This window comes from Mandrillus leucophaeus, unplaced genomic scaffold (assembly GCF_000951045.1).
Source record: "Mandrillus leucophaeus isolate KB7577 unplaced genomic scaffold, Mleu.le_1.0 Scaffold154, whole genome shotgun sequence".
NCBI lineage: Eukaryota > Metazoa > Chordata > Mammalia > Primates > Cercopithecidae > Mandrillus > Mandrillus leucophaeus.
Genome location: NW_012101521.1, coordinates 1,951,670 through 1,967,035, shown reverse-complemented (window position 1 = coordinate 1,967,035; position 15,366 = coordinate 1,951,670). Strand labels below are relative to the sequence as shown.

The following is a 15,366-nucleotide window of genomic DNA, read 5'->3' as shown; positions in this document are numbered from 1 at the left end:
TTTCACTGTGTTAGCCAGGATGGTCTTGATCTCCTGACCTCGTGATCCACCCATCCCGGCCTCCCAAAGTGCTGGGATTACAGGCGTGAGCCATCGCACCCGGCCGAATCAGGGTTTGACATCTCCTGTATTTAAGCCTTCATCCCATTCCCTATGGAAAAGCATTTCCCCAGTATGGAATCATCAAGGAAACGTTTTCTGTGTATAGGTCAATCTGAGGTATGGGCTTCACCTCAGGGCCTGACAGAATCTCAGCATTCTCAGACTTACCTCTCCTCAAGTCCTTTGAAACTGTTCCCAATGATGACCATCTTAGAAAGGGCATCTACTGACCAATTACTCCATAAAAGATTGTTGTACAAGGCCGTCCCACAATGGAGCATGTAAAAGATGGTAGGCTCCCCGCGAATACTCCGTTTCCCTTCCTGGGGATACGATATTCACAGGTGTAAACATGCTCACAACCTATTATTTACAGTAAGGTGAGGGAAAGGTAAGGATAGGGTTAATCATGAGACAAACTAAAGGATCAAATGGAAAAAAGCTCATTTTGTGGAACAGTTACACTCGTATATGAAATCTATACAGTTACAGAACTAGAGTCAGGAAATCATGATGTTCCGAAAGAACTCACGTTTACTTAATAAATGTGTGTCTCATGAACACAAAGTCTCATGAACACTAACAGAGGGGCTTCCTGGGTCTATGACAGCAAGGACAGGAGGGACAGTGATGTTACTTACCCCATGTATTTCCCCCATGTTCGGTAATCCACACTTCCCGTGTCACTTCCTGCAGATCTATATAACTAAGTCCTCTTCCAATGTCCCTGAGGCACAATCACCCCTCCTGAGAACCACTACTCTACGGCCAAATTCTAGCAGGGAACATAAGGGCCTTTGACCCTTGCCCACCTCTGGCCTGCCTCTCCTCTTCTTGCAGCTTCGCTTGTGTTAATAACAAACTGGCAGTGGTTTCCTGAACAGCCAGCACTGCACAGCTACCTGCAATCCTGGTTCTGTCCCACTAGCAAACTCCTGGTAGACCTTCAAAGCTCAGCTCAGACCCAGGAATCCTTCCTCCATCCCTCCAAACACCTCTCTTGTCTCAGCACCTAGTACAAGGTTCTGCCTCACTATTTCACTCCTCATTCACTTGTTTACAGGTCACATGCCCTGATGTGACCACGGGTTCCTTGAACACTGGGACTGGCTCCCATTTTTTTTGGTCTCCCCAAAGCTCCCTGCCTAGCACAGAGCAGGCACCCAGAAAGATGATCTGAACTGAGTGACAGTGTTTTAGGACCTTGCCAATATCAGGGAATGACTCTTCTCTCAACTGAGCCAAATTTTCACATAAGCAATAAGATGGCAGTTTCAGGACACACACAGGAATCAAATGATTCTAATCCCCAAGACAATATAAAACCGAAATCGGAAGGATTTGCTCATACTGGCTTTGGCCCTGTGCTTGAGAGATGCATTTCTTTATTCCACAGGTCTCAGAAATGTCAAATCCCAGCTATTTGGGGGTGTGCAAATGTGAGCAGAGAATTAATCCACAACTCACAGCCAGGTGCTATGGGTTTGACTGGGTTATAGCAAAGAGGAACGCTGCAACCCCTTTAATTACCTCCCTGGGACAGGGTAAAATCCAACCAGAAAGACGTCGCTTGAGGCACCTAGATTTTTATTTTTCAATAGCAACAGCAAATACCAAGTTAGCATAATTTCCAGACAAATAATTCTCACAAAAGTGGTTCAGACCTAACGTGTTCTGGTTCATGCCATCTGTGTAATTTTTTTCTGATGGGCACAACACAAGCCAAAATGGAGGTAACTGATTGGCTGGTTACATCGTTCAGGCACTACAAAAGTGAGCAGGCAGTAAGAGAGGAATGGCTGCCACTGCAAAGAATGCTGGTGTTCACAGGCAGAGCCTGGGGTGAGTCTGGTCAGGATTTTTATACTCCTGTCTGCTCCCCTTTAAACCACTTACCTCATTCTCACTGAGAACAGTCACACCAAGGGTGTTCAGTACTTCAATTTCAAGTTGGCTAAACAGAGGGTCATACACCCAACAGTGACTTCTGGGAATCTAGAAGGGAAGAATGAGTTGTTTACTTCAACCCAAACATCTGTGTGCACCCATGTATAAGACCAGAGGAGGAGGAGATGAAAATGAATCCAAAAATGTACCTGGCACTTTTCCAACAAAAGCAGCAAAAACGTTAGCTGGTTTCTAGCTATGATGCAGGTGGCAAAGTTCCCAATGCCGTAACACACACACTTCAAATGGCACGTTCCTGTGACCAGGGTCTCTCTTGGGATAGAATCAGGGGCCACATCTGACTCATCTGGCAATGAGTCAAGATGCAGGTTTCCAAAGATGTCAGAAAGAGACCCCACAGGGGCCTTCAGCTGTTCCAGATGTTTTGTGAGACATCTATTGATGGTTTCTGAAAGAGCAGGCCCCCAAATGCAGTTAGAGGGCATGCTCTGACCCTGTGAACCAAATCATCCGCAAAAGAAGTTCACAGATTTGGGAAGAAAGAGATCAGGGCAGTAAAAGGTTTCAATTCTTCAGAGAGAGAAGCTGCCGGTCTCATTCCCAAACATGCCTGGACATATAGTCACAGTCACCAACTGACAGGCTGTCCTGGCCCCTGGACTCCCATGGTCCAAAACCCAAGAGCATGTTGCAAGCAGAAATTGGGTTTCACTCAAGGGCAGTTTCCATCTAAAACTATAACGTGAACTCATTCTAATTTAACAAGAGGCTCCTAGTAAATGTAGACTATGCTCTGAAATGCGTACTTTTAAAGTTGTAACAGACCAGGTGCGATGGCTCATGCCTGTAATCCTACCACTTTGGGAGGCCGAGGTGGGTGGATCGCCTGACGTCAGGAATTGAAAGAGCAGCCCGGCCAACATGGTAAAACCCCGTCTCTACTAAAAATACAAAAAATTAGTCGGGCATACTGGTGCATGCCTGTAGTCCCAGCTACTTGGGAGGCTGAGTCAGAAGAATCGCTTGAACCAGGGAGGTGGAGATTGCAGTGAGCCAAGATCACACGGCTGCATTCCAGCCTGGGCAACAGAGGAAGACTCCATCTCAAAAAAAGAAAGTTATACTCTCTTTAAGTCTTCTCATGTAGAGGTAGGTTCTCTTGTCTCTCCTTTTATTGTACTGGTACTGAATTTAGCAAAACAAAAAAAAAGCCATGCATTCCAACAATAAGATACCAATTTTTCACTTAAGAAACCAGCAAAGGGTCGGGCATAGTGGCTCACACCTATAATCCCAGCAGCTTGGGAGGCCGAGGCGGGCAGATCACTTGAGATCAGGAGTTCAAGACCAGTCTGGCCAATATGGTGAAACCCCATCTCTACAAAAATATAAAAATTAGCCAGGGGTAGTGGCGCACACCTGTAGTCCCAGTTACTCAGGAGGCTGAGGCAGGAGGATTGTCTGAACCCAGGAGGTGGAGATTGCAGTGAGCTGAGATCACACTGCTGCTCTCCAGCCTGGGTGACACAGTGAGACTCTGTCTCAAAAGAAAAAAAAAAAGCAAGCAAGCAAGCAGCAAAGATATCTTTAAATAAGACCCCAGGCCAGGAAAAACTGGCTCTTCAGGTCAGTTTTGATAAAAGAATTGGTGAAAACTTTTTGGATAACCTGACAATAGATATCAAGTTGGTCACCGCCTTTCATTTAATTCCACTTCTGGGAATATAGCCTAAGAAGATCACCCTAAGTTTGGTAAAAGCTGTATGCATAAAATTGCTCATTGCAAAATTATGTATAAAACTTTTTCTGTTTTTTTTTTGAGACGGAGTCTCGCTCTGTCGCCCAGGCCAGAGTGCAGTGGCGCAATCTCGGCTTACTGCAAGCTCCCCCTCCCTGGGTTCTCACCATTCTCCTGCCTCAGCCTCCCGAGTAGCTGGGACTACAGGCGCCCACCACCACGCCCTGGCTAATTTTTTGTATTTTTAGTAGAGACGGGGTTTCACCATGTTAGCCAGGATGGTCTCGATCTCCTGACCTCGTGATCCACCCGCCTCGGCCTCCCAAAGTGCTGGGATTACAGGCGTGAGCCACCGCGCCTGGCAAAATTATGTATAATAACTTAAAAAGGCTGGTTGTGGTGGCTCATGCCTATAATCCCAGTACTTTGGGAAGCTATAGGTGGGAGGATCACTTGAGCTCAGGAGGTAGAGGCTGCAGTGAACTATGATTGCACCATTGTAGTCCAGTCTGGGTGAAGAGTAAGACCCTGTCCTGAAATAATAACTGAAAACCAAAGGAAGAAAACTCAATGTCCTGCAACAAAAATGTTATCTATGGTATGTCCACTCCATGCATGAATATTATGTGGCCACCCACACACTATGTTTAGGAAGAGATTATCACTGCATGAGGAAAAGGCTACATTGTAATATCACGGAAAAGGAATAGGATTTCAGCAATAATAATGACAATATTTATTGCCTTGTATACAGCAGGCAAGCATTTAACTAAACAGCTTCAATTCCCAAAACTACGGGATATACACATGATCCCCATTTCACAGATAAAGAAACTGAGGGTCAGAATTAAGTGCCAAAAGACACCCAGATAGAAGCGGCGGGGTGGGGGGAGTTAGAACCCAGCAAGTTATCCCTCTGTGAAGCAAAATGTTCTCAAATGAGGACAGATCCTCTTTTCTGCCCCATAATCCCTACCCTTGCCCAGGTCATACCCACCTAGTGCTGAACTCCAGAAATCAGAGATAAACAGGTCCTTCCTGTTGAGAAAAAAAAATGGCACAGTCATGTCCCATCCATTTCAGGGCTGCCCCAACAGTAACTTTCCTGATCATGACCTGAATGCATAGAGAATGAGGTGCCTTGCAATGCAGGGCCCACTCTTACCAAGTGATAAGAGGGGGATATATGTTGAATATGTCCAAAGCCAGAGCACATACTGCTGGGGCTCAGAGACTGCAGGAGAGAGGATGCTGGAGGAGGTCCTTGATTCCCAGAGAGAGGTCTGGGTTTATTCTCGCTCTACAACAGAGCCTAGTATAGAATTGCAGCTCCATAAATGGTTGTTAAATGCTCAGAATTAGCCTTTCTGAGCTTTAGTTTCCTCATGTCTAAAATGGGGATAAAAATCATTCCCAACACAGAGGAGTTTAGAGGCATAAAATGGGTTAACATTGCCGGGCGCGGTGGCTCACGCCTGTAATCCCAGCACTTTGGGAGGCCGAGGCGGGCGGATCACAAGGTCAGGAGATCGAGACCACGGTGAAACCCCGTCTCTACTAAAAATATATATATACAAAAAATTAGCCGGGCGTGGTGGCGGGCGCCTGTAGTCCCAGCTACTTAGGAGGCTGAGGCAGGAGAATGGCTTGAACCCGGGAGGCGGAGCTTGCGGTGAGCCGAGATCGCGCCACTGCACTCCAGCCTAGGTGACAGAGCAAGACTCTGTCTCAAAAAAAAAAAAAAAAAAAAATGGGTTAACATTCTTAGCACAGTGTCTGACACATAGCAGGTGCTCAACAAATGGTATTTGTTATTATAAATAGTTCTAAGGGGAAAGTAAAGAGACAAAACCAAGTGTCTGGGCTTTCTTTATTCAAGTCAACTGGTTTTACAGACCCAGAGCAAAACAAAGTCAACAGTGAATTAAAAAGAACTGGATTTGAACTGACAAGCCACAGCCAGAGACAGTGATTATGGGTTCAGAAAGGGGTACAGAGAATTGAAAGTCGGCCCTGAGGCTGCTGCACATTTCTCACAGAGGGTAAAGGAGAGAGTTCTGACGAACGCAGGAATGTTTTATGAACTGGTAAATGCGTACATAGATAAGCGCGTAAAATGCTGGCCCAATCTCAGAGCGATGGTGATTGCACCACACCTAGGTGTTGGGAGAAGCAGGGAGCTCCTGGGGAATACTGAAGCAGTTGAGGAAATCGTGACGATGTCAAGGGATATGAAAAATGCCTTGAGTTCTCCAAGCCCCCAGCCACATTCACTCTTACTGGCACCCTCTGAGAGCTTAAAAAGAATCGCAGATGCTTTTTATTCAGGCTGAGCCAAATGGTCAACAACTTTCTCTTCGGAGGTAAACTCTGGGACATTGCTGCCTCTTGACCCTAATTCTAGTGGAGAGGAGCACACAAAATTAATCTAACATCTGCCCTTGTGATGGCCCTTCAGATGCTGATCTTAAGTGCTAACTAAAGCTGTTATGTATTGAGCCTAAAAAGAACTGCAAATAAAGGTAATAATACTAAATAACATTAATAGGTAACATTTGTGGAGTGCTTCCTCTGCATTAGGCACTCTCTGTGTACTTTCTAAGGTATGGAGCAAGGTATGTGAGAATCTGAGCTGGGATAAGCAACCAGCATAATGGAGAGCTGGAAGCACTGGTTTTTGTCACAAAGACCTGGGTTTGAAATCTGGTTCCACACATTTTCTTTGTCTCTCTGAGAATCACTGAGCTACCAGGGTCCTAGCGTGCCTGCAATGTTTAACATAAAGTGTGCAGAATGATTAAGCTAGTGTCCGGCACATAGCAGTTGCCTGATGATAGCAATCACGTGTTCGTGTTGCTTCCCTTGTGTTGCCACCACCAATAATACCAACATCGGCATAATATTAATAGCAAACATTGGCACAGTGCTTATCACGTGCCAGAAAATGGTTTCCGTTTACTAATTCATTGAATCCTCAAAACAAACCTACGTATGTACTATTTTCATCCCCGTCTCACAGATGAGAAAACTGAGGCACAGAGATTACAAATTGTCCAAGGTCACGCAACTGTAACCGTAATAACAGGGAAGACAACCTTTAACTGAGCGCTTACTATAATCCAGATCTTTAATGAGCTCGTTACCTACGTTAAATCTTCACAATAACTCCTTAAAGGGTGTGGTTTATATCGCCATTCTACAGATGGGGAGACTGTGGCTCAGAATTGTCCACGGGCGCAAAGATCCCATCAGGGCCCACCCCGCACTCACTCAGCCTCCCAGATGCGACGAAGCACGACTCCGCTGTCAGACTCGAACTCCGCCTCGGGACCCCGGGGCGCCGCCTCCCTCCGCCGCAGCCTTCGAGCCGCCGAGCGCCTCTTCCGCGGAGCCGCGGCCTGCCAGGATTCCAGCGCGGTAGCTGTGGCCGCAGCCATTGGTCCCTGACGTCAGGGGCGCCCGGCTCACTCGGCACGTCATCATCGCGCGCCGGCTCGCCAGGAGCAGGAGGAGGTGGTAGGCGGGGCGGCGCATGACCTAAGGCCTCTCTGCCGCGCGCGCAGGTACGGGGCCGGAGTCGCAGGTGCCCAGCTGCCGCCCACATTTCTGTTCCAGAGTCCCGAACCCCGAGCACTGGGATGCCTGGCTACTCCGGTGGGTGGGCGGCGCTCGGAGGTGCGGGGATACAGAGGGGCGGGCCCCCAGTCTAGAGCGTGACCCGACCCCGCCTGATCCTTAGGCCTTCGCCCACAATTTCCCAGTCCCCTGGAGGTGGGGCCAGACGCCGCACAGGCCCCGTGCTGTTACCCATCGCTGCCTGCGCCCCGGGGGCTGTGCCCAGCAGCTTCCTGGCCCTTCTCCAGCCGTGAGCGTCCGTTTTCCAGCCCTGCTGCTCCACTTGAGGCCCCTTCCCCAGGTTGTTACTACCACTTCCCAGGCTACCAGAGCCTTTTATGCTTACATTCCGACGTCTGTTCCTACGCCAGGGCCATTAGTGGTCTCTTCTAGACCTTTCAGAGATAAGAGAGGACCTCGGTAGTGTAGGGCCCAGTCCTCTGCAAACAAGGGATGGGGAGTTTTAGGCTGCTGTCTTGGTTCCAGGAACAGAGATACCCCTTCCACAGGCACCCAAATATGCTCCATGGAGTACGAAGAGTATAGTCCTATGGAGGCCCAATCCAAAATATCTAGAGCTGAGAAGAGATAGAGATTTTACAGGCCGTCAAATATTCAAGACTTTAACAGACTCTATTTGTGTACCCATAGATTGCAGAATGGTGAGCAAGCATTTGAGACCATGTTGGTAGGGCATTAAGCTTGGAGAAAGTGACAGTAGGAATGAGACAGTAGTTTTGAAGTGACCAAGAGGTTGTCACATGGAAGAATTAGACCTTGTTTTGTGTTTTCCTGCGGAGTGTTATCCAGGGTAGCGAGTGGGAGGCAGATGTAAAATATGGAACGCTGATTTTAGTTTGTTGGAAGGAGAAATGTAACGTAGAGAACCACGTATTTCGGGAGGATGTAAAGCAGAGACAGCCAAGGTAATTTTTGGAGAAGAGTGCAGGAGAGTAGAGTAAATGATGCCAGGGTTCCTTCCGACTCTGAAATTCGATGATAGACTGAGCTGTCTTTCTGTCGTGGAAGTTTGAAAGCCATTTGATAAAGTTCTCTTCATTTTTTAGAAACTTACCCTGCTCTGGAATTCTGCATGTTCAGGTTACTTTTGGACTGTCAAGATGATAGTTCCTTAATTTGGGTTCCATTATTAGCACAGCAACTGGTTTATTTGTATAGCTGTCCACACCTAGAGCATTTTCACCCTATCGTTTGATTTTATCTTCTGTGAAGCTTGTGGTGTGTTTCCCTTAACTGTTCAAGAGACTAAAGCCCTTACTCTGAAGTCTCTGCAACCCTGCCTCTTTGATTTTGAAGTATCATTGTCACCCTTACAGAAAGCTCTTTTGATATATACCATTCGTTAAATCCTGCTGGGTCACATGCTCTCTCACGAGTTTCTGAAATATCTATTCCTTGTGTTTATTTCAGAGCCAAGGCACTGATGTTTGAACTGGAAACTTCAAAACTTTTAATAGAATCTTCACGATGGGTTTGAGCTAGACAAGCTAGAAATTTCTTTAGAACCCCAGCTCTAGCATGCATCTCCCACGTTTGGCTTTCCTAGAGAGGAGTTTGAAGTGGTGGTTCTGTAGACAGCCACAGTGACACTCAGGAAACCAGATGAATGAATTTGACTTTTCTGCTAGGACTCTCTTTGTTATAGTTTCTCCCTGAGTTGTAAGAGGCATCGAAATATACATGAAACTGAAGAACCTGCAAGGAAGGGAAGTGCTACTTTCCATGCTGAGTGAAAACTAACCAAGTGGCAGTGGTGACTGAAAACACTGAAACCTGCCACATCCAGATTCGCTGGATTGGGAGATAAAGGAACGGTAACAGCTGGGGAGAAAGAACTGATACTGGAAAAGAAAACCTAAATGAAGAGGATGAGGATGACTGCAAAGTAGATGGCCACCTCCACCTCCACAGAGACAAAGTCAGCCTCGTGGTGAGTAGCAGGGCCTGCCATGGCATAGCTTTCGCTGGGCTGTTGGATAGATTTTTGGGGTTAACATAACAAAATACCACTTTCCTCAGAGCAGCTGAATCAAGCACATGAGCCATTTCTCTCCGAAGCTAACGTGTTTTAACCTTGCAAGCCTCTCCCAGTGTTTGAATGAGTCTGGCGTTGCTGGGAGATTGTAGAAAAGATAAGCCACAGCCTGATCGTGCAGCCAGCTTTGATGATAATGTGGGTATTGTAGTCTTTAATTTGCAGAAATGAGGTATGGTTGCAGGTGAGAATTACACCGTGTGGAAAGGTTTGGCCAGATTGGGTATTGAAGGGTATTACTCAATGTCTGTCTGAAACCCAGTTCCCTTCTCAACCCTAAATGCGTTAATCCTTTCCCATAATTAAGTTTAGCAAACATCAGTCGTGGAGGAGATGAAGGTGAAAAGCAGGTTTAACTAGAATTAGTAGGATTTAGTGACTGATTATTTATGTGGAAGTCAAAAAAATGGTGCAGTTCAAGATGACACTCAAGTTTTCTTTTGTGTGCCCACACAAGCAGGGATGCTTTCACCCAGAGAACGTGGGGACAGGGGAGGATGGGGTGCACATGGAGTTTCTGAGTTGGCTTTGAAACTTTTTTGAGGCCTTTTGATCTGAGCTTACTCTGCAGCCAATTGTACATCCAGCCCTAGGTATTGGGAAAATGGACAGTGCCAGAGACCAAGTTGGTGCTTTATTTATTTATTTATTTTTGAGACAGAGTCTTGCTCTGTCGTCCAGGCCAGAGTGCAGTGGCGTGATCTCAGGTCACTGTAGCCTCAAACCCCAGGCTCAAGTGATCCTCCTACCTCAGCATACCAAATAACTGGGACCACAGGCTCACCCCACCATGCCTGGCTAATTTTGTCTATTTTTTGTGGAGATGGGGTTTCACCGTGTTGTCCAGGCTAATCTCGAACTCCTGAGCTCAAGCAATCCTCCTGCCTAGGCCTCTCAAAGTGCTGGGATTATAGGTGTGAGCCACTGTGCCCAGCCAAGTTGGTGCTTTTTCATCAGGAAGGCAAGGTGGGAGCCATGGAGGGAGGCCTCAGAGAGGGCATAGATCCAGGGGAGAAGAGAGCAGATGACAGATTGGTCCCATTGCTTCTTTATGTTACAGTCTCATAAATGTGTTCTCAGAAACTTAGAAATAAAACAGGTCCAGCCAGGCGCGGTGGCTCACACGTGTAATTCCAGCACTTTGAGAGGCCAAGGCAGGATTGTTTGAGTCCAGGAATTTGAGACCAGCCTGGGCAATATAGTGAGAGTCATTTCTACAAAAATTTTTTTTAAAAGTAGCTGAGCATAGTGGCACACTCCTGTAGTCCCAGCTACTTGGGAGGCTGAGGCGGTAGGATGGCTTGAGTCTGGGAGGTCGACCACTGAACCACAATCGCACCACTGCACTCCAGCTTACAGGGCTACAAAGTGAGACCCTGTAAAAACAAAACAAAATTGAGGCCCAGCCTTTGAAGTGTTTGTCTTATGGTCTTAAAGAGGTAATCAGATAATAACATTAAGTAATATAGTTATACTGCAGTGTAGTCTGTAAGAGTCTTTGAGGAAGAACAGAGGGTCATGGAAATTCAGAAGAAAGAGATTATCTTTGGGCCATGGGAATCAGGAGATGGTTAATGAGGAAGTGTGCTTGAGTGATACTTGGTGAGGTTTGGCATGGTAGAGAGGAGTTCAGAGTTTCTCTGTAAATTCACAGGCCCCGTTTTCTCCCTCTTACGGACTTACGGACTCACTATCCTGCATTGAAACTGCGTGTTTGCTCAGCAACCACCGAGGTCACTGTGGGCCCTCAGTCGGTGTTTAAGTGAATGCATGAATTCCTGGTAGAAGGGCTGTTTCTGGAAATCTTTATGCTCAGCACTTACGAGGAGTGCATCTAATACATCCCTAACTTATTTTGTTATCAGAGCCTTAAAAGACAGTGTATCAGACCATGTGGTTGTATAGTTAAGGTTCAGTGTTTCAAATAAGAGCAGTCATTGTGGGCGCCTCATTTTTTTTCTAGCTACTTATGTCTTCTCTGGCAGATGGTCTAACGGCTGGATAGAGGCATATTTTTAGTTTGAATTTCCTGCGCTTACAGAACGTTTTTATCTAATTTGTAGCTACTGGGGTTCTTTCTTCTCTGGGGCCACCTGAAGGCTTTCAAACACAGTAATGAGCCCTCCTCGGGCTGGGAAATAGGAAGCTATGTTTTAAATGCCGTGATCACTGGATGAAAGGAAACATGGCTCCATTCTGTTCTCTTGCCAGGTGGAATTATTTTTTTCTTTATGATGGTTCCAAGGTAAAGGAAGAAGGCGATCCAACAAGAGCTGGCATTTGTTATTTTTATCCTGCCCAGGTAAGCCACACAGCATTTTATTGTTCAGTGGGGATCCCAGTGCCTCCAAGTGATAACTTTTCAAAAGTATAGGGTTTACATTAGGACAGTTTGGCTAATCCAGACAATGACATTTCTACTGTCTTATTCTTAGTTGTACTATTTCTTGTTGTTCTGGTCTTAAAATTTCCAGGCAGCTCAGCACTTCCATTGTCTTTAGCTTTCTATTTCCATCATGATTTATGTCTGCCTCCCTCTACCCCCAATTTTTTGATCAGCTCAGTTTTTAAAAGTTAGTATTCAGCTGGGCACGGTGGCATATATCTGCAATCCCAGCTCTTTGAGAGGCTGAGGTGGGTGGATCACCTGAGGTCAGGAGTTCGAGACCAGCCTGGCCAGCATGGTGAAACCCTGTCTCTACTAAAAATCCAAAAATTAGCCGGGCGTGGTGGTGTGCTCCTGTAATCCCAACCACTTGGGAGGCTGAGGCACGAGAATCACTTGAATCCGGGAGGCAGAGGTTGGAGTGAGCAGAGACCGCACCATTGTACTCCAGCCTGGGCAACAAGAGTGAAACTCCATCTCAAAAAAAAAAAAAGTTTGTATTCAAACATATACAAAAGCAGAGAGGCAACTATCATGAACCCTCATGTGCCATTAGTAACTTCAACAATTATCAATACTTTGCCTTTTTTTTTTTTTTTTTTTTTTATAAGACGAGTCTCACCCTGTTGCCCAGGCTGGAGTGCAGTGGCACGATCTCAGCTCACTGCATGCTCCACATCCCGGGTTCGCGGCATTCTCCTGCCTCAGCCTTCTGAGTAGCTGGGACTATAGGCGCCTGCCACCATGCCCGGCTAATTTTTGAATTTTTAGTAGAGACGGGATTTCACCATGTTAACCAGGATGGTCTCAGTCTCCTGACCTCGTGATCCACCCGCCTCAGCCTCCCAAAGTGCTGGGATTAAAGGCTTGAGCCACCGTGCTCGGCAATACTTTGCCCATTTTATATGACCTATCTTAACCTCCTCTTCTCTCTCTCTTTTTTTTTTTTCCTGGAGCAAATTCTAGGTGTTGCATCATCTCACCAGTATCAAGCAACATCTCTAACTAAAAAGGACATTATTTTAAACATTACCACACCTAACAAAAGTTACAGTAATTAGCAACAGTAATTCCTTCATATTACCTGATACCCAGACTATATTCAGATTTTGCCTAATATATTGTCTTGGATGTTACTTACTCTGCTCTTCCTTCCTTCCATCCACGTATCCTTCCATCCTTCCATCTCTTTCTCTTTTTCCTAATAAGGATCCAAACAACATCCACATATTCTATTTGGTTATTTTGTATTTTAAGTCCTTTTAATAACAGTCCTCACCCAGCCACTCATCTTTTCTCCCCTCCTCCATGCCATTGAATTATTGAAGAAACCAGGTCATACGTGTAGTAGAGTGTTAGAATGTCCCACACTCTAGATTTGGCTGCTTTGTTTCTCATGGTGGTGTCATTTAATGTCTCCTATCCACTGTATTTCCTTTACATTAGTAGTAAGATCTAGAGCCTTGGTTAGGTTCAAGCTCAGTTTTCTAGGTAAGAATTCTTCATGGGTGCTGTGTACATTTCCTGTGCATCCCATACTGTCTGGCTGTCCTGTGCTTTAGTTAAGACTAAGGTTGATTAGGAGATTCTGTATTTTCCCTCCTGTGACCGTGCTCTGACATAGATAATTGGGGTTAATCTGGGTCACTCTGGCCACTCTGTGTAGGGGATTTGAGTAGGAGTGAAAGGCTCATGCTTCTGCTAAGCATATGCCTATAATCCTAGCAACAGAGATGCAGTTCTGTGCAGTCATCTCATGTGTTCCTGCTGGGTGTTCTCTTAGGGTTCAGTCATCTCAGGCAGGGGTTGGCAAACTTTGTAAAGGGCCAGACAGGAAATGTTTTAGGCTTTGCAAGGCACGTAAGGTCTCAATCACATATTCTTCTTTGTTGTAACCTTTAAAAAGTTTAAGAACCATTCTTAGCTTACAGGCCATGGGAAAACAGGCAACAGACTGTATTTGGCTTGCAGACTTCAGTATGCTGTAAGAAATGATGCAAGAGTTCAAGAATTTCAGCTTCCTATCTGGAATGTGCTCCTTTCCCACAGACCCTGCTTGACCAACAGGAGTTGCTTTGTGGACAGATTGCTGGAGTCGTCCGCTGTGTTTCTGACATTTCTGACTCTCCTCCTACTCTTGTTCGTCTGAGAAAACTGAAGTTTGCCATAAAAGTTGATGGAGATTACCTTTGGGTAAGTTGAATAGGCAGAATCAGTGCAGAAGTGTTGCAATGATAAGTTTAGGAAGTTATGCTGTTTCTGAGTCTGGAATTTAGAATTATCCCCCCAACCACCGCATCCGTGTACCGTGTTTAGTAATCACCCTCACTTCCTGTGGTACTCTCTGCATCTGCCCATTATTGTTGAGTGCTCTCCAAAACATTTCTAACATATCCTGCAATGCACATGGCTGGTTTCTCCTTTCCTTTCAAAGACTTAGGCCAACTTGTGGAAATTCTGTTTACTCTGTGTTGTAAATTGAGTTTTTATCGTCATCTTTTCTTCTCCATACTCTCTACACTTACTGGGTAAGTGACCCAGAAAAAACACTGATAGATATGTGTTAGGTTTCAGAGAACCCATTTAAAAAAATAAAAGAGAGTATTGCTTGAGTCCAGGAGTTCGGTATCAGCCTGAGCAACATAGTAAGACCCCGCTTTACCAAAAAAATTTAAAAATTAACAAGGTGTGATGGCTCATGCCTGTGGTCTTAGCTACTCAGGAGGCTGAGGAGAGGATTGCTTGAGCTTAGGAGTTTCAGGCTGCAGTGAGCCATGATTGCCATGCACTCTAGCCTAGGCAACAGAGTGAGACCCTGTCTTAAAAAAATAAATAAATAAAAATCATTCCTTTACATTCTAATAGTAGCATATAATCTAAAGTGCTGTTTCTCATGGCTACATTTATTTTAAGGCTTCCTGAGGTAAAGGGATGCTTAAGTGTGGGATGCTGTATTCAACTTTGTAGGTATTATTTCCAACATTTTGTTACGAAAATTTTTTAACATACTGAACAGTTGAATTTTACAGTGAATACTCATATACCTCCTTAATTCTACAATTAGCATTTTATTATAGTTGTTTTATTACCTATCTATTCATTCCTTAACCCTCCCATTAATTCAAATTATTTTTATTTTATATTGTTGAGACAGGGTCTCAATCTGTTGTCCAGGCTGGAGTGCTGAGGTGCGACCTTGGTTTACTGCAACCGCCTCCCAGACTCAAATGATCCTCCCACCTCAGCCTCCTGAGTTGCTAGGACCACAGGCATGCACCACCATGCCCAGCTAATTTATTTATTTATTTTTTTTTTTAATTTTTTTTATTATTATTATTTTTTGAGACGGAGTCTCGCTCTGTCACCCAGGCTGGAGTGCAGTGGCCGGATCTCAACTCACTGCAAGCTCCGCCTCCCGGGTTCTCGCCATTCTCCTGCCTCAGCCTCCCGAGTAGCTGGGACTACAGGCGCCCGCTACCTCGCCCGGCTAGTTTTTTGTATTTTTTAGTAGAGACGGGGTTTCACCGTGTTAGCAAGGATGGTCTCGATCTCCTGACCTGG

General features: G+C 45.6%; 2 protein-coding genes across 2 annotated transcripts in view; one reads left to right on the top strand and one right to left on the bottom strand.

Annotated features, from left to right (window-relative positions):
* SRRD (SRR1 domain containing) overlaps nt 1–7,193 on the bottom strand; it is a 9,053-nt gene extending 1,860 nt beyond the window's left edge. The window contains exons 1-5 of the mRNA XM_011975350.1: nt 7,019–7,193; nt 4,746–4,786; nt 2,199–2,458; nt 1,999–2,097; nt 271–425 (exon numbers count right to left, since the gene is read on the bottom strand). Of these exons, the coding sequence (XP_011830740.1) occupies nt 271–425; nt 1,999–2,097; nt 2,199–2,458; nt 4,746–4,786; nt 7,019–7,185 (722 nt within the window). The 5' untranslated portion in view covers nt 7,186–7,193. The remainder of the gene's footprint in view (nt 1–270; nt 426–1,998; nt 2,098–2,198; nt 2,459–4,745; nt 4,787–7,018) is intronic.
* Nucleotides 7,194–7,213: 20 nt separating this feature from the next.
* The window catches only part of HPS4 (Hermansky-Pudlak syndrome 4), a 35,625-nt gene continuing 27,472 nt past the window's right edge, over nt 7,214–15,366 (top strand). Inside the window, exons 1-4 of the mRNA XM_011975346.1 lie at nt 7,214–7,402; nt 8,795–9,314; nt 11,631–11,721; nt 13,855–13,998. Coding sequence (XP_011830736.1) covers nt 9,274–9,314; nt 11,631–11,721; nt 13,855–13,998 — 276 coding nt within the window. The 5' untranslated portion in view covers nt 7,214–7,402; nt 8,795–9,273. The remainder of the gene's footprint in view (nt 7,403–8,794; nt 9,315–11,630; nt 11,722–13,854; nt 13,999–15,366) is intronic.